At 49.7% G+C, this 25,710-nt stretch overlaps 2 protein-coding genes and 1 non-coding gene across 3 annotated transcripts in view; 2 read left to right on the plus strand and 1 right to left on the minus strand.

Moving 5' to 3' along the window:
- Positions 1 to 373: 373 nt before the first annotated feature.
- Positions 374 to 5,945, minus strand: PPP1R14A (protein phosphatase 1 regulatory inhibitor subunit 14A). Its single transcript, XM_003420764.4, has 4 exons — positions 5,718 to 5,945; positions 3,419 to 3,499; positions 2,270 to 2,302; positions 374 to 1,025 (listed from the first exon to the last, which is right to left on the minus strand). The coding sequence occupies exons 1-4, from the start codon at positions 5,916 to 5,918 to the stop codon at positions 888 to 890; spliced, it is 453 nt and encodes a 150-aa protein (XP_003420812.1). The 5' UTR covers positions 5,919 to 5,945; the 3' UTR covers positions 374 to 887.
- Positions 5,946 to 14,666: 8,721 nt separating this feature from the next.
- LOC111748060 (U6 spliceosomal RNA) lies at positions 14,667 to 14,770 on the plus strand. Its single transcript, XR_002783991.1, has one exon. It is a non-coding gene; the product is annotated as a U6 spliceosomal RNA (small nuclear RNA).
- Positions 14,771 to 17,406: 2,636 nt separating this feature from the next.
- SPINT2 (serine peptidase inhibitor, Kunitz type 2) overlaps positions 17,407 to 25,710 on the plus strand; it is a 31,852-nt gene continuing 23,548 nt past the window's right edge. The window contains exon 1 of the mRNA XM_064293582.1: positions 17,407 to 17,886. Within this exon, the coding sequence (XP_064149652.1) occupies positions 17,781 to 17,886 (106 nt within the window). The 5' untranslated portion in view covers positions 17,407 to 17,780. The remainder of the gene's footprint in view (positions 17,887 to 25,710) is intronic.

Raw genomic sequence — 25,710 nt, forward strand, 5'->3', positions numbered from 1 at the left:
ATTGATGACAAGGACCTTCCCCCAGAGGTGACAAAGACAGAAAGCCTTCCCCTGGAGCTGGCACCCTGAATTTGGACTTCTAGCCTCCGGGACTGTGAGAGAATAAGTTTCTCTTTGTTAAAGCCATCCACTTGACCTATTTCTGTTATAGCAGCACTGGATAACTAGGACAGTCCCCATTTCACTCAAACTCCTCTGCAGCCTTCAAAGTCTTGCCTCCATGTTTCCTTCTTCAGGAAGCCCTCCTGGACTTCTCCACCACACCCAGCCTGGATGACTCCTCCCACCCCTGGACCCCCAAGTGCCTTGGAGGCTTTCTCTAACCCTCTGCACACAGGCCCACCTACCCCGCCAGTAGTGAGCCGGCCAGGAACCATGTTCTGCTATCTTTATGACCCGAGTAGCAGGAATGGGGGTGCCCAGTACATTTCAGGGAGTGGATAATTTGTTTGGTGGCTGTGTTGAGGTGGCATGGGCCATGTTCGCTCGCGTGCATCTCTCCCGGCCCATGGGCCATGCACGGCCGTCATTTCCACAGAAGCCCCAGCACCACCCCCATGCTGGGCCCTGCTGGGCCTGGGCCAAGGCTGGGGTGCGGGGTGAGGACAGGATGTGAGTCCCGGGCGTCGGGTCAGCAGGGTCTGTTCTCATGCTCTCTGGAGGAGGAGGAGGAATTCTCCATCTGGCGGGCCAGCCCAGCTGCGGAGGGGCGCAGGGACACGAGGGGACCGGGGCGCAGCGCGAGAGAAGGCGGCTGGGCTGGGGCGGGGTGGAGCTGCGGAAGCCCGCGGTGACCAGGGAGAGGAAAAACAGCCACGCGGTGTTACTGTTACACAGCCGTTAAATACATCTCAGAAAGGAGCCGGCGGGGAGGCTGGCGGCGCGGGTCAGGGGGGCGCGGGCCGGGCGCGGTCCTGGCGGGGGCTCAGGCTGCGGCCATCCGAGTCGCCCGAAGGGCTGAGCTGGTGGTGGCCCGGCTGCTTGTGGAGGCCGCGCAGCTTCCCCAGCAGCTCCTGGACGAAGTCCTGAGGACAGGGTGGGGTGCTGAGAAAGTGGTGGGTACCGGCGCCCCCTGCCCCAGCCCAGACCCTCTCACCTGGGCCCCTCCTTCCCCTGCTTCCTGGACAGCGGAGGGGACAGGGCCTAGGCAGGGTAGAGCTAGAGAGACAAGGAGAAGAAAGTAAGGGCAGAGAGGGGAGAGACCAGGGAGAAAGAGACAGAAGAGACAGAAAAAGAGAGACAGAGACAGGGAGGGAGACAGAGAAACAGAGAGGAAGGAGAGAGAGAAGGGAGAGACAGAGGAGAGAGAGACAGGGAAGGAGACAGAGACAGGGAGGCAGACAGAGAGAGACAGAGAGGAAGGAGAGAGAGACAGAAAAAGATGGAGAGAGACAGAGAGGGAGACAGAGGGAGACAAGGAGAGAGAAATAGAAAAAGACAGGGAAAAGAAGAGAGGGACAGGAGGAAGACGGGGGAGGGGGAGAGACAGAAAGGGAAGGAGAGACAGAAAAGGAGGAAAGAGAGAAAGGGAAAGAGACAGAGATAGAGAGGGGAGAGACAAATAGAAAAAGTCAGAGAGAGGAAGGAGAAGGAGAGAGACAGGGAGGGAGACAGGAAGAGACAGAGACCCAGAAACAGAGACCAAGACTGACACAGAGACAGAGACAAACAGAGAGGGGGTGCAGACACAGAGGGAGAGACACAGGGACAGAGAAAGGAACGGAGACAGATATCGAGGTTTTTCTCTCATTTTTTTTTTCAAGAGATCACCAGGACAGTCCCCAGAGACAGAGGCCCAAGGCAGCCCCAGGGGCAGACAGACATACGTGACGTTTGTCCCTCAGGCCTATAACTGGTCAGAGAAACATGAATATTTTTCCCTTTTAAAGCAGGGAAGGAAGTGGGAGGGGCTGGGCTGCTCTGCTGTGGGGCCTGGAGGATGGGGGGCCCACTAGAGGTGGGAATGGCGCCTGGGATGGCAGAGCAGAGGCTGAGAGAGCCAGAACCCAGCAGGACAGGGCACAGATGGGGGAGTGCCTCAGTATCCCAAGGGAAAGAGACATGGAGTCCCAGTGGCAGATGGAGAGAGAGGAGAGACCAGGGCTGAGAAGGACAAAGGATACCGCTGGAGACAAGAAAGGAGCTGTGAGAGAGACAGGGGGCTCCCCAGGGTTTCCTCTGCCTGTCCCCCCGGGCATGGCCAGCTTCTTCCCTCCTCTCCACAGGACTGCACCCCTCCCACTCAGGGTGCAGACAAGGGAAAACTTACCTCTGTAGGCTTCGAGCAGGACTTCAGGAGTCCCTAAACACCCGCACCCCCCGCAAAAAAAAAAAAAAAACAGTAAATGACTAGCACCACTACCCTCCCAGCCCTTATTCCCAACAAAGCTCCCATACAGCAAGACAAATGGAAGTCAGGCTCCAGGGTGGAACTCCCACCTGGCTTCAAGGAAGGAACACAGCCTGAAGCCTTATAGAGCAACTGGGGCAGGGTAAGGAGCCCTGATGGCGCAGTGGGTAAAGCACTCAGCAGCCAACCCCAAGGTCAGCAGTTTGAACCCACCAGCTGCTCCCAGGAGAAAGACGTGGCAGTCTACTTCCGTAAAGATTTAAAAAAAAAAAAAATTGCCATCAAGTCGATTCCGACTCATTGCGACCCTATAGGACAGGGTAGAACTGCCCCATAAGGTTTCCAAAGAGCAGCTGGTGGATTCAAACTGCTGACCTTTGGTTAGCAGTTGAGCTCTTAACCACTGGGCCATTAAAAAAGATTAACCCACTGCCGTCCAGTCAATTCTGACTCATAGCAGCCCTACAAGACAGAGTAGAACTCCCCCGCAGGGTTTCCAAGAAGCGCCTGGCGGATTTGAACTACTGACCTTTTGGTTAGCAGCCATAGCACTTAACCACTATGCTACCAGGATTAGAGCCTTGGAAACTCTAGGCGGCAGTTCTACTCTGTCCTATGGGATGGCTGAGTTGGAACCGACTTGACAGCAATGGGTTGGGTTTACCGGTTTGGGGCAGGGGAAGACGGGAGGCCACACTGGAGCAGCTCTAGATCCAGGGAAGGCTGAGAAGGTCAGGGAGTATTTCCTGCCTGTAGGAGACCAGAGGCTGTAAGAGCAGGGATGATGCTGGGCCCAGATTGCCTAGGCCTGACGCCCCGCTCTGCGCCTTGTGAGCTGTGTGACCCTGGACAGGAGATTTTCCTTATCTGAGCCTCATTTTCCTTATCTGGAAAGTAGAGATAATAGTAACCTTTCTTCACAGGCTTCTGTGGGCGTTAAATGAGTTAATAAGTGTAAAGCAATTGAAACTGCCGGGCACACGGGACATGCTCCATACATGTGTTAATTATTGTGGTTATTTTTGGGGTGCAGGGTGAAGGATTGGGGGCACCCCCTGATCCACCTACCCGGACTTTCCGGCTTCTCTCCTCTTCACTCTCTAATTCCAACAATTCATCAATGTTGACCTCGTCAGGCATCTCTGCTTCCTAAGGCGGGGGGGAGGGCAGATGGTCAGGGTTCTCTTACCCTTCTCCCCCTTTGTCCAGGGCTTTGGAGGAGCCCACGGGCCCCAGGGCCCAGCTGGCCCCTTCTGGACCAATAACGTGGCAGTCAGGGACAGCACCGCCATGGCAAGACATCTGGGTGTTGGGGGAGGGTGACAGATGGATCGACAGAGGTGCAGAGGCCTGTGCCAGCCCAGATGCCTGGGCCCCTGGGCCCCGGGAGCCTGGCGGCTGGCACGGATCTCTCCTCTTGGCCCCAGCTCCTACAGCGGGAAACAGGCCTGGTCAAGTCTTGGAATGCCATATTCTGATATTCTGGAGAGGGGCTGGCTCTGCCCTTTCAAGGAAAAGTCTAAGCGCTAGGTGCAGGGGAGGGGAGCAGGCAGGCTGGAGCCTGATGGGGTGGTCCCCTCCCCCAGGGATCAGGAAGGGAAGGCAAGGCTCCGGCCAGCCGGCCCCTGGGTCCAGAGGGCAACCTGGAGAGCTGGCAGTCCCAGACAATGACCACTGAGGCCCCCAGGGTGGGCGGGTGGAAGGAGTTGCAAGCCCGACTTTGAGGCAGTCAAGAGGGGGACTCCCAGTATGGCCTCTTGGGGCAATGATCCAAACGCAGGCTGGCTCAGTACCAGGCTGGTTCAGTGCTGCTGCAGCAGACAAAACCCAGCTGTCTGAGCAAAAGATCCCTGAGGCTACAAAGTCTTAACACTGCCCCCCCACCCCAGCCCCAGAAAGTCCTGAGGACTTGGCAGCTCAGGGCTCCTGAGTGCTCTGGGGTTTGGGGACGAAGGTTTAGCACAGGCATAGAGTGTTGACATGTGTGTTACGCGCCCATGTGCATCTCTATGTGAGCCAGAGCCCGAGGCCAGGGGCCTGGGTTTGGCGTGAGGGTGCAGAAGTACATGGCAGTCATGTGGGTAACCGTACGAGGACTTGTGCTCCCGTGGTGTGAGGTATGGGGCTCTGTCTCATCATACGTCCATGGCCATCTGAGTGGGACATCATACAGCTGCCACCAACCACTAACAACTCTGTAGGAGCCAAACATGTTTCTGAGAACAGAGGGACCGCGTGTCACTGTCAGGGGTATGGCTTCTACCATGGCCGTGCTGAGTGAAGGAGGACTGTGTGTATCCCGGATGCGTGTACATGGCTATGACCATCCTGTACCTATAATTGTGTCCAGCAGTGCATGTGTGCTGTACGATCTGTGGCTTTAAGTGGCAGATGGAGTATCCCTGTCTGTCTGCAGCCTACCTGTCGATATAGGTAGCTGCAGTGTATGCCCTTGTGTGTCCATGGGCCGCTGTGGGCTCTGCCTTTGTATATTTATATGTGTAGAGGGTCAGCGGAAAAGAGATGGATTGACACAGTGGCTGCAACAGTGTGCTCAAACACAGCAATGATTGTGAGAATGGCGCAGGACCAGGCAGTGTTCCATTCTGTTGTGCATAGGGTCGCTATGAATCAGAACCGACTCGACGGCACCTCACAACAACATGTGCCTGTAGCTTGCGTGGCTTTACATCTGTTGTTCCGTGTCTGTGAGTGGCTGCAGCATCTGTCATTGTGTTTGTGTGTACTGGTTGTCTGAGCCTTCGGAAGATCATGGATGGTTGTAATTGAGTCACGCTGGGTTTGAGTATAGTTGTTGGGTTGTGTGTCTGCGTCCAGTGGTAGCATGTGCTAACGTCTGGGGGTGGCTGTGGCCGTGGCATATGTTGATCTGTGAGTGGCCAGGGCCTGCGTCTTTGTGAGTCTGTGTACAGCTGTTGCTGCTCCTGAAGTGCCTGTGAGCTGGCTATGGCTTCTGCTCTGGAGAATGTGTGTAGGGTTGCTTCCTTTGCTGTGTGTCCGTGTGGTTGTATCTCCACTGTCACCACGTCTGTCTGGCTTTAAGACGTGCCCCCTCCCCCACCCTTTCTCCAGACATGGCCGCTCTGGCTCCTCAATCCTGCCTCCTCAACCCCTGGCCCCTCAGGCGTTTGGACACATCTCTGGGGACCCAAGCGCACGTCCGCAACCGGAGCACCGAGTGTACGCGGCCAGGCCAACGAGTGTGTCCCCTTGTGCGGACGGGGCTGCATGTGCAACAGTGAGCGTGCGCCCAGGGACCCCCAAGAGCGGAAGGTCCCCCGGCCAGGGGTCTGTCGGCCCGCGCCCGTGCCCCCCGCCCCCGCGCCCCCCGCCCCGCCCGCCTCACCCGGCCGCGGTACAGCTCCTCCAAGCGCCCGTCGATCCACTTCTCCACGTCCAGCCGCCGCTGCAGCTCCCGCCGATCGTACTTGACGGTGACCCGAGCATGCCGTTTCTGCAGCCCCCCGGGGCTGCCCCCCGGCCCGCGAGCCCGCGATGGAGCCTGAAGCTTGCTCAGCACCCGCTTACCCAGCCGCTGCGCTGCCATCCCGGCTCTGGCCTTCGCCCCGCGCCCGAGGGGCCTCTTAGGGGCCGGGGCGGGGCCGGCCGGGGGCGGGGGCTTGAGCTAGCTCGGGGCCGGCCCCGCCCCGACCGCGCCCCGGGCCTCAGTTTCCCCGCCTGCAGCGCGGGACAGGTCGCTGAGCAACTGCGAGCCCGCAGTGGTGCACGTTTCAGGTGGAGGCGGGGTCCGAGAACCCCAGGCCCGGTCCCCGCGTCTGGGGCTCCGGGGGCCTGCATCCCAGCGGGCGGGGTCCCGGGACAGGCTCTTGGGAACCAGCCTGCCCGCGCCCTCTGGCGGCCGCAGGGGTCGGTGCAGCAGTCGCCGCGCCGCCTTCGGTGGAAGGGAAGTTACAGCCGTCCTGCTCTGAACATCAGTTGTTCCTTCTTTCATTCATTCACTCACCCATCCCGTCGTGTATTCACTCATTTATTCACCCACACTATGCAACAAATATTTAGTGAGTGTTTGCTGTTGTAGGCTCTAGGGATTGGCAGTGAACAGAAAGGCTTAGTGCTCGTGGAGCTGATACCCACGTGGTGGAGACAGTGCAGTACCGTGTACAGTTCATCAGAACACGGTAAGTGCCGTGCAGAAATCTATCCCAGGACAGGGAAAGCAAGTGAGGCTGCAGTAAACATTTTAGCTAGGATGACCAGGGAAGCTCCACGCCCCATAACAGGCTTGCCACTAATAACTAGGAGCAGCAAAGATGATCCTTTAAAACTTAAATTTGGCTATGTCCCTCCCCTGCTTAACACTGTCCGTAATTAGGCAATAGTTTCTTAGATATTGGAGCCCTGGTGGCACAGTGGTTAAGCGCTACGGCTGCTAACCAAAAGGTCGGCAGCTGGAATCCACCAGCCGCTCCTAGAAACGCTATGGGGCAGTTCTTCTCTGTCCTACAGCACTGCTCTGAGTTGGAATAGACTTGATGGCAATGGGTGGGTATAAGATGGTTATAATTAAAAAACAAAGAACATAGAAAACAAAAAGCGTAGGTGAGTATATGGAAAGTTTGGAACCCTCGCTCATTGCTGGTGGGAATCTAAAATGGTGCGGCCACTTTGGAAAACAGTCTGGCACGTCCTCAAAATGTTAAACATGGAGTTACCATTGTTGTTGTTGTCAGGTGCCATCGAGTCGGTTCCGACTCATAGTGACCCTGTGTACAACAGAGCGAAACACCACCCAGTCCTGTGTCATCCTCACAATCGTTGCTATGCTTGAGCGCTTCATTGCAGCCGCTGTGTCAAGCCACCTCATTGAGGGTCTTCCTCTCTTTCACTGACCCTCTGCTTTACCAAGCATGATGTCCTTCTCCAGGGACTGATCCCTCCTGATAACATGTCCAGAGTATGTGAGACAAAATCACGCCATCCTTGCTTCTAAGGAGCATTCTGGCTGTACTTCTTCCAGGACAGATTTCAGTTGTTCTTTTGGCAGTCCATGGTATATTCAATATTCTTCATCAGCACCATAATTCAAAGGGATCAATTCTTTTTTGGTCTTCCTTATTCATTGTCCAGCTCTTGCATGCATATAAATAATTGAAAATACCATGGCTTGGGTCAGGCAAACCTTAGCCCTTGTTATGAGTTGAATCGTGCCCTGCAAAAATGTGTGTCAGCTTGGCCAGGCCATGATTCCCAGTATTGTGTGATGGTCCACCATTTTGTCATCTGATGTGATTTTCCTTTGTGTTGTAAATCCTAACCGGTATGATGTTAATGAGGTGAGATTAGCAGCAGTTATGTTAATGAGTCAGGACTCAATCTACAAGGTTAGGTTGTATCTTGAGTCACTTCTGTTTTAATCATCTAGTGCTGCTATAACAGAAATACCACAAGTGGATGGCTTTAACAGAGAGAAATTTATTTTCTCACAGTCTCCTAGGCTAGAAGTCCAAATTCAGGGCGTTGGTTCCAGGAGAAGGCTTTCTCTGTCAGCTTTGGAGGAAGGTCCTTGTCATCAATCTTCCCCTGGACTAGGAGCTTCTCCGAGCAGAAACCCCAGGTCCAAAGAATACACTCTGCTTCCAGCACTGCTTTCTTGGTGGTACGAGGTCCCCACTCTCCGCTTGCTTCCCTTTCCTTTTATCTCTCGTAAGATAAAAGGTGGTGCAGGCCACACCCCAGGGAAACTCCCTTTACACTGGATCAGGGATGTGGCCTTAGTAAGGGTGTTACAATCCTACCCTAATCCTCTTTAACATAAAAATTACAACCACGAAATGAAGGACAACCACACAGTACTGAATCATGGACTAACCAAGCTGATACTTACTTTGGGGGGACACAATTCAATCCATGACAAATCTCTTTTAAGATAGAAAAGAAGTGAGCAGAGAGACAGAGAGACTTCCTATCACCAAGAAAGCAGAGCTGGGAGTGGAGCACATCTTTTGGACCCAGCGTCCCTGTGCTGAGAAGCTCCTAGACCAGAGGAAGATTGATGACAAGAACCTTCCCCAAGTACCAACAGAGAAAAAGACTTCACCTGGAGTTGGCACCCTAAATTCGAACTTCTAGCCTCCTAGACTGTGAGAGAATAAACCGCTGTTTGTCAAAGCCGTCCACTTGTGGTAGTTCTGTTACAGCAGCACTAGAGAACTAGGACAGATAGTACGTAGGTTTCACCACCTCTGAGTTGACTGATGAATACCTGGAGTGCTGGACTGAAGCCTGGAAGGATCAGCTAAGAGAATGCCAGTATGGCAAAAGGATACAACCCTGACCCACACGTTTTCTGATTTTAAACCACATGGCATCCCCTTGTTCTGTTCGAACAACTGTCTCTTGGTCTATGCACATGTTCCCCATGAACACAATGAAGTGTTCTGGAATTCCCATTCTTTACAATGTTATCCATAATTCGCTGTGATCCACAGAGTCGAATGCCTTTGCATAGTCAATAAAACGCAGGTAAACGTCTTTCTGGTATTCTCTGCTTTCAGCTAAGGGTCATCTGACATCAGCAATGATATCCCTCATTCCACGTCCTCTTCTGAATCTGGCTTTGTTACTGGAGAATGGCCTCGGTTCTTGTCTTCGGTGTAGGAAAGAATTCAAACACTGAGACAAATAGTGCCAAGTGAGCAGAGGGTTATTAGCAAGCAGAGGCTAGGGAGTGTCAAGCGGGCCACTCAGATATAGAGAGAATCTGAGAGCCCCATAGTCTTTTCCTTAGGGTTTTAAACCCTTTTTGTCTCTTATCTGTCTCTGTTAACATTTAAAAGCCAGGACAGGACCCGCCTATGGAGACTATTTCTTTGGCTTAAGGTTTAACTATGTAGGGACCTTCTTATTGAGGAATGTCACCACCCTCTGTCTCTTCCTTTGTAGGGACTATCTTATTGAGGAATGTCACCACCCTCTGTCTCTTCCTTTGTAGGGACTATCTTATTGAGGAATGTCACCACCCCTTGTCTCTTCTTCTCGAGTGTAAGCTCTCCCCCTCCCCCTTACATCTTTACTTCCTGGCAGTTACCTGTTGATACAGTGCTGTGACTGTTTTTTAATGATTTTCAGCAAAATTTTACTTGCATGTGATATTAATGACATTGTTAGATGGTTTCCACATTCTGTTGGATCACCTTTCTTTGGAATGGGCACCAAGGTGGATCTCTTCCAGTCAGCTGGACAGGTAGTTGTCTTCCAAATTTCTTGGCATGGATGAGTGAGTGCTTCCGGCACTGCATCCCTTTGTCGAAAAGTCTCAGTTGGTATTTGGTCAACTCTTGGAGCCTTGTTTTTCACCGATGCCTTCGGTGCAGCTTGGACTTCTTCCTTCAGTGCCATATGTTCTCAATCATGTGCTACTTCCTGAAGTGGCTGGAAGCCAACCAACTCTTTTGGGTACAGTGGCTCTTGGTTTGATGCTTCCTGTGTTGTTCAATATCTTGCCCATATAATCCTTCAGTATTGCAACTGGAGGGTTGATTTTTTCCTTCAGGTCTTTCAGTTTGAGAAATGCTGAGCTTGTTCTTCCTTTTTGGTTTTCTCATTTCAGGTCTTTGCCCATTTCATTATAATACTTTACTTTGTCTTCTCCAGGCTCCCTTTGAAATCTTTTGTTCAACTCTTTTACTTCCTGGTTCCTTCCTCTCACTTTAACTACTCTACGTTCAAGAGCAAGTTTCAGGGTCTCTTCTGACATCCGTTCTGGTCTATTCTTTCTTTTCTGCCTTTTTAATGACCTTTTGGTTTCTTCATGTATGATATCCTTGTGTCTTTCCACAAATTTCCTGGTCTTTGTTCGTTAATGTTCAATACATCAAATCTATTCTTGAGGTGGTCTGTAAATTCAAGTGGGATATTCATAAGTTTGTACTTTGGCTTTCCGGGACTTATTCTAATTTCTTCAACTTCAACTTGAACTTGCATATGAGCAATGATGGTCTGTTTCAGGGTTGGCCCCTGGCCTTGTTCTGACTGATGATATTGAGCTCCTCCATTGTCTCTTTCCACGCATGTAGTTTATATGATTCCTGTGTATTCCATTGGTGAGGTCCACATGTAAAGTTGCCATTTATGTTGTTAAAAAAAGATATTTCCAGTGAATAGGTCATTGGTTTTGCAAAATTCTATCATGCGATCTCCAGCTTCATTTCTATCACCAAGGCCATATCTCCAACTACTGAGCCTTCTTTGTTTCCAAATTTTGCACTCCAATAGCCAGTAATTATCAATGCATCTTGATTGCATGTTTGATCAATTTCAGACTGCGAAGTTGGTCAAAATCTTCAGTTTCTTCATCTTTGGCTTTAGTGGTTGGTGCGTAAATTTGAATAATAGTCATATTTACTGGTCTTCCTTGTAGGCATGTGAATATTATCCTATCACTGACTGTGTTGTCCTTTAGGCTAGATCTTGAAATTTTTTTTTGACCATGAATGTGATGCCATTCCTCTTCAATTTGTCATTCCAGGTATAGTAGACCATATGATTGCCTGATTCAAAATGGCCAGTACCAGTCCATTTTAGCTCAATAATGCCCACGTTATCAATCTTTATGTATTCCATTTCATTTTTGACCACTTCCAATTTTCCTAGATTCATACTTTGTACATTCCATATTCTGATTATTAATGGATGTTTGCAGCTGTTTCTTCTTATTTTGAGTCATGCCACACCAGCAAAGGAAGGTCCCAAAAGCTTGACTCCATCCGTGTCATTAAGGTCGACTCTACTTTGAGGAGGAAGCTCTTCCCCAGTCGTCTTTTGAGTGTCTTCCAACCTGAGGGGCTGATCTTCTGGCACTGTATCAGACAATGTTCTGCTGCTATTCGCAAGGTTTTCACTGGCCCATTTTTCCAGAAGTAGACCACCAGGTCCTTCTTTCTGGTCTGTCTTAGTCTGGCAGCTCCACTGAAACTTGTCCACTATGGGTGACCCTGCTGGTATTTGAAATGCTGGTGGCATAGCTTCCAGCATCACAGCAATAAGCAAGCCACCACAGTATGACAGACTGACAGACAAGTGCTAGGCATTGTCTGTATAGATCTGAAAAATAACAATGAAGCCAACCAAAAGTTGGTCTGCTTTTTCTGATATCATGCTCTGACAATTATAAACAGTGTCAGTGATAAAAATCATCCTCTTGCCCCCTAGAAAAAATATTTTGTTGGTCTGCATTCTAAACATGGATGCAGTTACTGCTGAGTTTTAATAATATATATGTAAGCTTCAGATGAGGTATTTTTATTACTCTATCCTTTAATAAAAGAGCCCTAGTGGCACAGTGGTTAAATCTTCGGCTGCTAAACAAAAGGTCGGCAGTTCAAATCCACCAGCTGCTCCTTAGAAACCCTATGGGGCAGTTCTAACCTGTCCTATAGGGTCACTATGAGTTGGAATTGACCTGACGGCAATGGGTTTGGTTTTTTCGTTTTACCGTTCAATAAACATAAATAAACTTTATCCTTCAATAAATATTTGTATTAGTTTTCTATTGCTGTGTAACTAATTACCACAAACTTACTGGCTTAAAACAAGACATATTTGTTATCCCATGGTTTCCATGGACCAGGAGTCCAGATGTGGCTTGACCGAATGCTCTGCTACAGAGTCTGACCAGGTTGCAATCCAGACGTGGGCCAGGGCTGCAGCCTCACCAAGGGTTCAACTGGAGAAAGATCTACGTTCAAGCTCCCCCGGATTGTTGGCAGAATTCACCTCCTTGTGGTTGTGTGAATGAGGTCTCTGTCTTCTTGCTGGCTGTAGGCTGGGGCTGCCCACAGTTCCATGCCATGTGGTCCTCTTCACAGGCCCTCCTACAACATGGCAGCTTACTTCTTCAAGCCTGGAACTGAGAATTTCTCTCTCCAGTCAGTTAACATGGAGTCTTACATAATGTAATACGACCATGGGAGTGACACTCATTTCTTTTGCCATATTCTACTGATTAGAAGCTAATCCCAGGTCTGCTTACACTCAAGGGGAGGGGATTATACAGGGCATGAACATGGAGGCCAGGCTAGGATCTGTTTGCCACAATGAAAGTTAATATGAGAACTCCCAGATATACATTTGACCTCTGACTCATGAAGACTCAGCTCTCTGTGTTCACTCATAGCGGTGTGGAATCATTTGGGCTTGCATCAGGTACTGTTTCAGTCTCTTATCCCTGTGATTCTACATCTTCTTGCATTTAAGTGGTATATTAGAAATAAAAATGAGAGTCCAGTGACTGTAAAGATGAACTATCCTGACGTTCTATGTATTCCTCCGGAGTTTGCGGGCTTGAAATTTAAACAGGGAAAGAGTGCTCTGAGAGGTGTGGTATTTTTGTTTGGTAAGTATGAATTTTCATTCGTACGTGAAATATTATCCTGAATCTGAATACCTTTAAAATTGAAATCTCTTCATTTTCCATGGCTAATTGTTCATTTTAAAACTAAAGAACAACAAAAACATCATGATTGCTACAGGATTATTAGGTCTCTGAGTGTGCAAACAGTTTGCACTGGGCTGTTAATCTAAGGGGTGATGATTCGAACCCACCCAGCAGCCCTGGTGATCTGCTTCCATGTAAAAATTACAGCCAAGAAAACCCTACAGGGCAGTTCTGCTCTGTAACACACGGGGTCAGCATGAGTTGGAATCAACTTGACGGCAACAGGTTTGATTTTGGTTTTTTACACTATTGTTAATTGAAAATAGTTCTGTGGTAAAGAAGAGGGAGTATAAAAAATAATCCACTCCAATGCAGAAAAAGTATTTGATAAAATCCAACACCCTTTCTTGATTGTTGAAAAACCTCAAGAAGATTAGAACAGAAAGGAAGTTCCTCCGTATGATTAAGGGCATATATGAAAAACCAGCAGTCGACATACTTAATGGGCAAAGATTGAGAGCTTTCCCTTGAAATCAGAAACAAGACAAAGATCCTTGCTCTCACCACTCCTATTCAACAGTGTATTAGGAGTCCCAGCCAGAGCAATAAGACAAGTAAAAGAAATAAAAGGCATCCAGATTAAAAAAGAAGTAAAATTATCTCTATTCGCAGATGGCATGATCTTATATATAGAAAATCCCAAAGAAACCACAGGAAAGCTTCTAGAGCTGATAGAGGAATTTAGCAAAGTTTCAGGGCACAAAGTCAACAAAAATTCAGTTCAGTTTCTATACACCGGCAATGAGAAACCTGAAAGGGAAATGGGGAAACGATTCCATTTGCAATAGCATCTAAGGGACTCAAATACCTAGGAATAAATCTAACCAGGGATGTAAAAGAACTTACATAGTAAAAATTATAAAACGCTGAAAGAGATTAAAGAAAATTTAAACAAATCGAAAGATGTTCTATGTGCATGGATTGAAGACTTAACATTGTTAAGACGTCAATACTACGCAAAGCAATCTATAGGTTCAGTGTAATCCTGATCAAAATTCCAACAGCTTTCTTTATAGAAATGGAAAAACCAATCCTCAATTTTATATGGAATGGCAAGAGGCCCCGAAAAGCTAAAGCAATGTTGAAGGAGAACAGAGGAGGACTCACACTTTCTGATTTAAAAACATATTATACAGCTACAGTAATCAAAGTAGCATGGTACTAGCCTAACATAGACACATAGACCAATGGGATAGAATTGAGAGTCCAGAAATAAATCTACACATCTATGGTCAACTGACTTTTGACAAGGATGCTAAGCACATTTGATGGGGAAAGAAGAGTCTCTTCAATAAACGGTGCTGGGAAAATTATATATCCAGATGAAACAGGATCCATGCCTCACACCATACACAAAAACAAATTCAAAATGGATTAGGGACCTAAATGTGCAAACTAAAACCATAAAATTCTCAGAAGAAAATGCAGGAGCAAGGCTGTTGGGCCTAACCTTTAACAATGGAGAGTCTAATATAATAACAAAAGTACAAACACCAAAAGAAAAAATAAATGAGACCTTATAAAAATTAGAAATCTTTGTTTTTGTTTTTCAAAAACAGTGAAAAGACAAGGCACCAACTGGGAGAATACCAACTGGGGAAACTAATTTGTTTGGAAACCATATATCCCCCAAGAATCTAATATCCAATATATATATAAAACTTCAATAACTTAACAACAAAAAGACAAATACCCAATCATAAAATGGGCCAAGGACTTGAATACATTATTTCACTGAAAAGGATATTCAGATGGACACCAAACACATGAAAAGACCTCTGAAGCTTAATTAGTAAAGAATGGCAGCCTTGAGTATTGTGCCCTTTTAAGAATTATCTAGTGCTGGTTTCAGCAGCACATTTACTAAAACTGGAACGATACAGAGAGTAGCATGGCCCCTGCAAAAGGGTGACACAAAAATTCTCGAAATGTTCCATATTTTTTGGAGATAACTGTCTTAGTTACCTAGTGCTGCTATAACAGAAATACCTCAAGTGGATGGCTTTAACAAAGAGAAGTTTATTCTCTCACAGTCTAGGAGGCTAGAAGTACAAATTCAGGGTGCCAGCTCCAGGGGAAGGCTTTCTCTCTCTTTTGGCTCTGGAGGAAGGTCCTTGTCATCAATCTTCCCCTGGTCTAGGAGCTTCTCAGCTCAGGGACTCCAGGTCCAAAGGACGGGCTCTGCTTCCTGTGCTTCTTTCTTGGTGGTATGAGGTCCTCACGTGTCTCTGCTCACTTCTGCCTTTTATATCTAAAAAGAGATTGGCTCAAGACACAATCCAATCTTGTAGGTTGAGTCTTGCCTCATTAACACAACTGCTGCTAATCCCATCACATCAACATCATAGGGAGAGGATTTAAATAGGAAAATCACACAGGATGACAAAATGGTGGACAATCACCCAATACTGGGAATCATGGCCTGGCCAAGTTGACAGACAATTTAATCCATGATAGTCACCAATGTCACAAAACAATATGTATATTAATTGTTTAATGAGAAACAAAATGTTCTGTAAACTTTCACCTAAAGCATAATAAAAAAAAAAAAAAAAGATTAAAAACCTAGGGGGAAAAAAAAAAAAAGAATTATCCATATGGGACCAAATTGACAACAGCAATTCAAAAATTTGGATAGGAAACTTAGGGGGAGAAATAGGAAAATAGGGGAGGAACAATTTGGAAAAGGAGGTTGAGAATGGTTGTACAACTTGAAGGATGTGATTAATGTCAGTGAATTGTACTTGTAGAAATTGGTGAATTGGAGTATTTCTGTGTATATTCTCAACAACAGCAACAAAAAATAAAATAAATTATTAAAAAAAATAATAATCCACTCCAGGTGTCAAATGTGCTAGTTCCAGCACTGTTCCCACCACCGTAAAGTGAGCTCCAACAGGGCAGGACCTTTGCTCTGCTCCCTGTTGTGTCTTCTCCACCATCTGGAGCAGAACCTGGCACACAGTGAGTGGTCAGTCACTGTGCTGAATGAATGCACAGGTATGTGGGTGAACAAAAAATGAATAGGCCTGTGCTTCCTCTCCAGCCTCACCTCTCACCACATCCCTGTCTGTCTTCATGCTTAGCCAGGGCTTGAGTTGTAGGGGTTGGTTCAGGCGCGGGGAGACCTTTGGCCTCAGATGCACTCTCCCTGATTCCCAGAACCACACTGCAAGATTAAAGATGGCTGGCATACACTTTAACTGTTTAAGGTAAACATCATTTTGGTAAGCCCATTAAGGCTCTTCACATATTATTATGTCAGGAAGGAGGCTTAAAATTTAGGAGTGGCCCTGGATTCTGAGACACACCCAAATCTTTCCTGCCTCAGGCCTTTGCATTTGATCTTCATGATGCTTGGAACTTTTGTCCCTGAGTTCTTCTCATCCTTCAGGGTTCAATATCAAAGCCACCTCCTCAAGGCGCCCTTCTCCCATCAACTCCCTTCACCCAGGTCAAATTGTCTCCTCTGTTATTTTCCATCCTAGCATCCAAATAATTTCCCTCACAGTGCTGTTTGCAATAATAATGCATTTATCCTGTACGGTGGCCTCTACTCCTATGCCTGCCCTACTCCATCTCCCTTGCCAGACTGGGCTTATATACCTCCTTCTCCAGGAAGCCCTCCCTGACCTCCGAGCCGGGGCAGGTGCCTCCTCTGGGCTCCAACAGAGCCCTGGGCTTCTTCCCCTCTCTCAGGCGCAATCACTCTGGTTTTTCTTCCTGTCATACCGCTGATAACTCTTGGACTATCACTGTTTAGGGAATTATTTGTATCCATTTCTGGGCTGGGAAGGAGCCCTGGTGGCGCAGTAGTTAAGCACTGGGCTACTTCGGCGGTTCAAACCCACCAGCTGCTCTGCAGGAGAAAGACGTGTCAGTCAGTCTTGGAAACCCTATAGGGCAGTTCTGCTCTGTCCTGTAGGTTCCCTATGAGCCGGAATCCGGTTGATGGCAACGGGTCTGGACTGGGAATCCTGGAGGAAGGGCCTGGGGCTGTCTTGTACTTTCATCAGTCCCTCACCTCCGACGGAATCCCTCCCCGGCCCTCTCTCAGGCTGGATGAGGAACCTGTCGGGGCTCACAGCCTGTCCTGGTCTTTCACCGTATCAGCCCCCGATCACTCTACCTGTGGTGCTCCTGATCACTCTCGTTGTGGTACCCCATCACAGCCCTAATCACTCTGCCCAACGCTTCTGCCGCCTCTACTGTGATGTTCCCGTCTGGTGACGCAGACATCAGCCTAGCGTGGTCACCGCGGCGCTCCCAGCCCTGCGCCACCGAGTAAGCGCTCAGTGAAAGTTGAAATTAGGAAGGCTGAAGCGAGGCGGACAGACGACCACAGGCTGCCAGGAAGAGCACATCGGTCGCTCTCTCCGGCCACCGGAGACGCAGCCCAAGTGCGAAGGCGCTCGGATGCCGCTGCCTAGCCCACGCGCAAAGGTGACGGAAGACGCGCACCTCCCCCGCTCCCTTCCCAGCGCCAGGGGCGGACCAGGTGCGCCGGGGGCGGGGCAGCAGCTGCACAGGTGCCTGCCCTCTGCGCCTGCGCCCTTCACGCCCCGCCTCGCCAGGTGCGTCCCGCCCCCGCCGTGGTCCGCCGCTGCGAGGCGTCCGCCATTGGGTCTTGCGCCCCCCGAGCGTTAGGACGTGTGCGGGGCCCGCATGGTGGGAGAGTCGCAGGGTGTCCCCGGGGCCAAGGGGTGAAGTGAGGAGCGGACTGAAGCATCGCGCGGGCGAGAGCGCGGCAAGGAAGGCGGTGTCCGCACACCGACGGTCCCAGGAAGGGGCGTCCCCGAGCCTCGGGCGTGAGCACCGGGGCGGCACCTCGCGGACCCTCGGCTCGCGCCGGCACCAGAACTACGCGTGCGCGGCAAGGGTCCTTCCGCGGCGGAGCCGGAGACCCCCACAGGCGGCGGCTCGAGGACGCGCCGGGAGCTGGTGACGCCCGTCATGGCGCCCCTGTGTGGGCCGAGGCGGTGCCGGGCGCTCCTTGCCCTGCTGGGCGCGCTGCTCCTCTCCGGGGCGGAGGCAGTCGACGGAGAACGTGGCCTCCACGGTGAGGGCCTGGGCAGCAGCTGAAGGCGGGGTGTGAAGGTGGAGGGACTTGGGGGCAAACTGGGATGCCAGGGGCGCTGGGCAGGGTCTGAGCGGGGAGAAAATGGGGGGCACTTGGCGAAGTTCAGGGGTGTGGTGGCGCCAACCCTGGTGATGAAGCTTTGAGAAGAGGTTTGGGAGCCCTTGGGAGTGAGGATGAGCGGAGGAGCGAGGGTGGGAAAAGTCCCCTTTGGTGTGGGGGAGGAGACTAGGAGTATTGACCGAGAAGGAGTGGCACAGGAAGCAAGTGAGAGGCAGAACCCAAGACCGGCCTCTTCCTGGCAGAGGAGAGTTCCATGGCGGGCCAGGCCAAGGAGGCAGGCCTGAGAGGGCGGGGGTTGGATTAGGCGGGCGTGTGGCGGGGTCCTGACACTGGGTCTTGGCCCCCGAGAAGCCTTTTAGTTCCCTCGCAGTCCAGTATGTACCCAGAAGATGTACCTCAGTGATATCCAAGGAAGGGAAAGCAAAGAAGTGCTGGAGGGGAGAAAGGTTTGCCAAGGTGCAACGTGGGTGGGGCGTGGGGTGCCTTGGCATAAGAGAGTACTGGCATTGAAAAACTGGGGTTTGATTTATTGGACTAAAAACAAAACAAAACAAAAAACCGTTGCCGTCAAAACAATTCCAACTCATAGCGACCCTATGGGACAGAATAGCACTGCCCCTTAGGGTTTCCAAGGAGCAGCTGGTGGATTCAAACTGCCAGCCTTTTGGTTAGCAGTTGTAGCTCTTAACCACTGCGCCACTAGGGCTTAGAAATGAGTTTAGTCGGGGAAAGTTCTGATTTAAAGGCATACAGCCTAAGGAAGTTTGAACTGAAAGGTCTTTTTGAACAAGCTATAACCCTCGCTGTTTCAGACAAGCTCGAGTGGATTTTGCGAAAAGCTGTCTAGACAGGAGAATTCATTCATCCAGCAGACCTCCTGGAGCCCCTGTTTTATGTCTGTGCTGGCCCTGGTGATAGAGTTGTGAATCAGACAAGCCAGCGCCCTGCATGCACAGAGCTTGTATTCTAGTGTGAGACAGTGAGTAAACAGCTAAATAAAGAGCCCTTACCACAATATCAAATTACTAAGGAGTAAACCAACAGGGTGAAGGACAGGGACAGGATGACGGAAGAAAGTGATCGGGGTTACTTTACCTCCGGTGGTCAGGAGTGGCCTCTGAGGAGGGTGACGTCAGAGCCCTAACTTTACCAACGAGGAGGCAGCAGCCACACAAAGATGTTGGTGCCGGAGTCCAGTTGGAGGTAGTGATGGTTGTTTGCAGCAGCCGTTGAGTCGGCCGCTGGCCCGTGGCAACCCTATGTGGTACAGAGTAGAGCTGCTCCGTAAGGTCTTCCTGGCTGTAATCTGGATCTGTGTATAAATCTTTGTAACTGTACGCAGGTAGTCCCCAATTTATGACAGGGTTCCATGCTGACCACTCCTTTGTAAGTCAGTTTTGACGCAAGGCGAGTTCCTTTTTTTTTCCGTTATTATTGCCGTTTGTTATCAGTATCTTTATAAACCATAACATTGAATATCTACAAGTGACCATTTGCCAATAACATCAGCAAATGACCGCACTGCAACGTTTTATGTGATACATACTATAATAAGAAAATGTACAAGAAAAACAGACGGTCATAAGTGTAGTTTGTAGTAATTCAAGTACATCGTAAGTTGGGGAATGTCCGTATAAGCAGTTTGCCAGGCCTTTCTTCTGCAGACCCACTGGGTTTGTTCGAACCGCCAACTTTTAGGTGAGCAGCTGATGACAAATGGCTTGTGCCACCCAGGTTCTTTCCAGTTGGAAGTAACGTGTGTAAAGACAAACAAGCCTGGTGTATTCAATGAAAAGACAGCTAGCGTGTTTGGGGCAGGAGTGACGGAGGGGGGAATAGGGGAGAATGTGAGGTGGGAGAAGCAGGCAGGAGCCAGCATACTGGGAGAAACAGAGAGAAAGCAGACTGCCTGTGCACCAAGTTATCAGCTGTGGCGACTTCCGGGGACTGCAGTTAATCTTCCCATCCCCAAGGCAAAAACAAAAACAAAAAACCAAACCCACTGCTGTTGAGTCAATTCCAACTCAGGGACCCTATACACAGAGTAGAACTGCCCCACAGAGTTGCCAAGGAGCGCCTGGCGGATTTGAACTGCTGGCCCTTTGGTTAGCAGCCATAGCACTTAACCACTACACTACACCGCCAGGGTTTCCATCCCCAAGGCAGGAAGCAACAAATGAACTAACAGGAATTTCTGGGGTCAGCGGGGAGTGCTCAGTTCTAGAGGACCAGGAATCGGGAGTGAAGGCACTGGCCCGTTTTTGCAATCCAAGCCAGAATTCGCCAGCCCTTGTGGACTTTCGGAGGAAGTAATTTAGTTAGGGATGTACCGTCTAGTTGCCTGGCCAGTAACTGGGTTTTAGGCTGAGGACTTGTTGCTTACTCTGTGAACTTGTATGGGGTGGTGGTGAAGTTACAGCCTTTGTCTAAAGTCACACAACAGGTAGTACTCGACAAGGCCAGGGCAGGTGCGACTGCAGAGGCGTCTCTGCTCAGAATGGCCTCGTTTTTCTCAGGAAGCAGGAGGCAAGGCTATCATCTCCAGCCACATGCAGCCACACAGGTGCTGCCTGTCGGATGAGGGTGGTGGAGGGAGTGAGTAGAGAACGAATACAGGGAGTGGTTAAATTGGTTGGTTGTGGAGTTTAATCTCTGTGAAGACTTGAGGGAGCCGTGGAAAGGTAGTTAAAACCTGTTGTCATCGAGTCGATTCCGACTCATAGCGACCCTATAGGACAGAGTAGAAATGCCCCAGAGAGTTTCCAGGGAGCGCCTGGTGGATTTGAACTGCTGACCTTTTGGTTAGCAGCCGTGGCACTTAATCACTACGCCACCAGGGTTTCCAGAGATTTTGTTTCAAGAACTTTAATTCGTCTTCCACAACTCCAGAGGGCACCATTCACGTTGTTGTGTGCTGTCAAGTCGACGCTGACTCATAGTGACCCTATAGGACAGAGCAGAACTGCACCACAGGGTTTCCAAGGAGCAGCTGGTGGATTTGAACTGCTGACCTTTTGGTTAGCAGCCTGAGCTCTTAACGAGTTCGCCACCAGGGCTGTGGAAAGGGAGCAGAGCTAACAAATTGTTGGAGCAAATTAACTCGAAAGAAGGTGATAGAGCAATACCTGAAGTTTAGATTCTGAAGAGGCTGCGGTTGTTGAGACAAGGTCAAGGTGTGACTTTGGGAGGGAGGGTAGGGCAGATAGATGACAAGAAGAGGAGGTCAAGGCTGGGTGGTGGAAGGGTGGGCTCCCTGGGTATTGAAATCACTACGGATCAGGATAGACGCAGCTTGAGTGGCAGTGAGCCGGGAGCTGGAAGTGTGGAGAAGTGACAGGTGGTGGTCCGGGTCAGTAGATGAGGAACAGGGTGGGGTGGTGGATGATTGACGATGTGAGGTCCAGAGCTGGGGGCTTGGGGCTGGTGGAGGGGTAAGGAGGCCATTTGGAAGGGCTTCTGGAAAGGGCATGTCTTCAGGGGAGAGCCAACTTCCCCTTAGAAAGTTCAGAGAAGGGGTTGAGGAAATGAGTTCCAGAGGCCCCAGGAGCTGGGGGAGGGGAAATAGGACAAAGCAGAGGTTGTCCTGGGGCCTGGGAGGGTGAAAGGTAACTCAGGAGCCTGGTGATTGATATGACAGGTGATAAGGGACTGGGTGAGGTCAGTCTGGGTGGTTTCAAGGTAGATAAGCCAGGGTTGGTGAGGCTGTGAGTTCTGGGGTGGGCTGGTCAGGAGGGGCATGGTGGGTGTAGGGCATACTTGTCTGTGCCTTGTAATCCTTTAAGAACAGGGTTGTTTAGTAAAAGAACGCTGATAACACATAACAGCTCTTTATAAGTTTACAATGCAGTGTGTTTACATAAGTTAACTGCCATTGGGGGAAAAACCCTTATCAGGTGGTTACAAATGCACGATTTTTATCTCATCCCCAGGTGATGAGTCCTGATTTGTAATTGTGATCAATACAAGGCCAGAAAATCTATTTCCTCTTGAGAATGCGAAACAACCAGCCCACCAAACCCATTGCCATCAAGGCAGTTCTGACTCACAGTGACCCTATCCAACAGATTAGAACTGCCTCATGGGGCTTCCAAGGCTGTAAATCTTTGAAGCAAACATCTTCCTCCTGTGGAGTGACGGGATGGGTGTGAACCGCTGCCCTTTCAGTTGGCAGCTGAGCGCTTAACCACCGCGCCACCAGGGCTCCCTCTCTTGAGAGTAAGCCAAACCAAACCTGTTGCCATCGAGTCAATTCCGATTCATAGGGACCCAACAGGACAGAGTAGAACTCTGCCCCGTAGGGTTTCCGAGGAGTGGCTGGTAGATTCGTATGGCCGACCTTTTGGTTAGCAGCTGAGCTCTTAACCACTGCACCACCACGGCCCCCCTCTTGAGAACAGAACCTCTAAGTTCCTTTGGGAATAGTCAGTTATGTGTAGTTCCTATAGGCCTGTGTGAAAAACTAATTCCTGTTGCCAGTGATTTCAGGCCTGGCCTTGCGCATCAAAACCCATGTGAATGGTTCCTTGGCTTGCGGCCCTTGGTTGGTGGTTCTTGCTAGTATCCACTGGAGACAAGAGCAGCAGCGTTCCTTTGAGAGCCTCCACCAGGCTTCTGAGTCATTTTCAGTCTCCCCAGAACTTTGACTAAGCATACCATCAGCTCCCACCTTCCTTCTCATCCGCATGGATAGTTGTGAACCTGGTGGTCAGAGGTAAGAGCTACGGTGCCGTAGGTGTTGGTGATCAGCTGGGGTTCTCGCCCTTCAAAAAGGAGACACCGGCCTGCTTGCAGGCAGGGCAGTCTGGTTCCAGGACAGTTTGGGATATTTATTCATTGATGAATTCAACAAATACTTATTGAGCACAGGCGCCATTTTAGACTCTGGAAAATAGAGCACGAGAGAAAACGGAACCGCCCCTCCGTAGTGGTTAAGTTGTGATGGGAGGAAGACAGTGCAAGAAGCAAATGAAATCTAAGTCTGCTGAGGAGTGCTGTGAAGAAAAAGAAGGCAAGGTTTGGTGTGCAGAGTGCTGATAACAGGGGCTTTGAAGCTCAAGTCGTGACAGTCTCAAAAGAATGTTGAGGTCCTTGCTTTTTGATCCCCCGAGGGGGAGCTGCTGCTTTCTACCACAAACAGTCCTTTGCCCTGGTCAGCAGTTGAGCGCTCAGCTCAGCTCAGCCTGTGGTGGAGACAGCAAGCCTCCTCTTTCACACCCCAGCCCTCCCCTCCCCGTTTCCCATTTTGCCTCTGTAGGGTGGTTTGCAACGCTCGGGCCTGTCTGAAGGCAGGGAGCTAGGCCTCTGTTTGCCACGTCCTGAGGCTGACACGGAGCCCTGGTGGAGCAGTGGTTAAAGCGATGGACTGCTAACCAAAATGCTAAACGAAAGGTCGGTGGTGTAAAACCACCAGCCACTCTGCTGGGTAAAGATGTGGCTGTCAAGCCTGTGACAGCCTTGGAAGCCCTGTGGGGCAGTTCTGCTGTGTCCCGTAGGGTTGCTGTGAGCCAGAGTCGACAGTGGGTTTAGTTTGGGAGGCTGACAAGGGGGCCAAGTAAGTGATAAAGTAGCCTGTGATTCGTGTGAGAGAGTAGAGAGCCCTGTGGGGTTCACCTGGAGCGACTTCACTAACCCCAGGCAGCCTGGGCCCCTGGTCACGCGACTGACGCAGACTTCACAGGTGACCCCAGAAGCATTGACGTGTGGACTGTGGGTGTCATTATACCATCTTGGTCAGAAATGTCATCTCGTGTTGTTTCAGACAGGATCTGGAAAACTCACACTAAAAAATGCCGGACTGTAGATACCAAGGCTGAGGAGCTCCAGAGTTGAGCTACTTTGGAGTTTATGGTTACTGGAAGCCATTTTAGACATGAGGACAAGAACAAACAGCAGTTTGTGTTGTTTTACACACAGATATTTGAAATGGATCTCGCAGTGATGCCTAACCTGGGTCCATGGCTTCAGCAGTTCCTTATTTTCGAGTCCTTGAGTTTGCATGTGGTGTTTTTGTGCTTGTCTGTCCAGGGGAAACCCTGGTAGTGTAGTGGTTAAGTGCTATGGCTGCTAACCAAAGGGCTGGCAGTTCGAATCCACCAGGCGCTCCTTGGAAACCCTCTGGGGCAGTTCTACTCTGTCCTATAGGGTCGCTATGAGTCGGGATTGACTCGACGGTACTGGGTTTAGTTTGGTTTTGTCCAATGGTGGTCATTTAGAGTCTAGGGCATGCTCTCAATGGGGTGATGATTGGTTCTTGGGGGGCAGGGCAAAAGATGTTAGATACTACTGTGGTTTGTGGCCTTTCACAGGGCTGCAGTACATAAACAGATAAACAGTATGTCAGGGGTACTAAAATTCCATGGTGGGGGCGATTACGAGAAGAATGTCTAAAAAGGCTCCTGAGGGGTTAAACCAAACCCATTGCCACGGAGTTGATTCTGACTCATAGTGACCCTATACCAAAAAAAAAAAACCCAATGCCATGAGTCGACTCCGACTCATAGCGACCCTATAGGACAGAGCAGAATTGCCCCATGACAGAGTAAAACTGTCCCATAGGGTTTCCAGGGAGCGGCTGGTGGATTCCAATGGCTGACCTTTTGGTTGCAGCCAAGTTTTTACCGCTGTACCCCTAGGACGCCTCCTGAGGGGTGGGGGGTGAGGGCAATAATGGGGGGAAAAAAAAGGATTGAAAAACACTGCTCTAGGGAGAAGCCCGATCGCTTTCTTATCAGATCGCTTTCTTATCAGTTTCTGAAAATGATCGGGGATTCAGAAAAGCTTAACCCTGAGTGTGAAGTAACAGCCAACAATTCCGGGGAAGACTTTGAAACTTCTCCTTGTTTCCCCCACGGTCTGTTCCCATGGGCTGTTGAGGTTCTGGGTGATGGGTTTAGGTAAGGGTAGGATTTATAGTCCCCTCTCAGTGATGAATATGAAGTGACAGTGGGTAAGAGCGGGGATTTGGGCCTTGTGCTGGTAGTTGATGAAATGTAAACTCTAGTATAGAACATTTTATACCTAAAACTCCCAAGATTTTGTGAGCCTTCTAACGTAAGTTGGATTTGTTATTGTGAAATGTTCTTTTCCTCATACATGCCTGAGCATTACTGTGAAGTTTCTAAATTCCTTGTCCTAATAACGACAACTTCCAGGCACCCTGACCTTGAGGAGATGGGTAGTTAGCAGCTTTCTCTACTGGAGACAGAAACACTGAGACAGAAACACGTGTGTAGAATCTCTCCTAACCCCAAAACCCACCACTGTCGAGCTGATTCCAACTCATAGCAACCTACAGGACAGAGTGGAACTGCCCCGTAGGGTTTCCAAGGCTGTAGTCTTTAAGGAAGCAGACTGCCACATCTTTCTCCCACAGAGCAGCTGGTGGGTTCCAACCGCCGACCTCTTGGTTAGCTGCTGAGTACTTAGCCACTGTGCTACCAAGCTGCTTAGAACTTCTCCAGCTAACCCCAAAATAGGTGAATTTATAGATCACCTTGAAATAAGGCTAGGGATTAAATAGCCACTTTGGAATTTATAACAATAGAATTAAAACAGCCTTTAATACCTCCCTGGTAGGTGACGCAGTGATTATGCACTTGGCTGCTAACCAGAAGGTCAGTAGTTGGAATCCACCAGCCACCCTTTGGAAGCCCTGTGGAGCAGTCCTACCTGTCCTGTAGGGTTGCTATGAGTCAGCATCAACTCTGCAGCAGCAGATTTGGTTTGCTTTGGCGTTCCATACCT

This window comes from Loxodonta africana, chromosome 11 (genome assembly GCF_030014295.1).
Source record: "Loxodonta africana isolate mLoxAfr1 chromosome 11, mLoxAfr1.hap2, whole genome shotgun sequence".
In the NCBI taxonomy this organism is placed as follows: domain Eukaryota; kingdom Metazoa; phylum Chordata; class Mammalia; order Proboscidea; family Elephantidae; genus Loxodonta; species Loxodonta africana.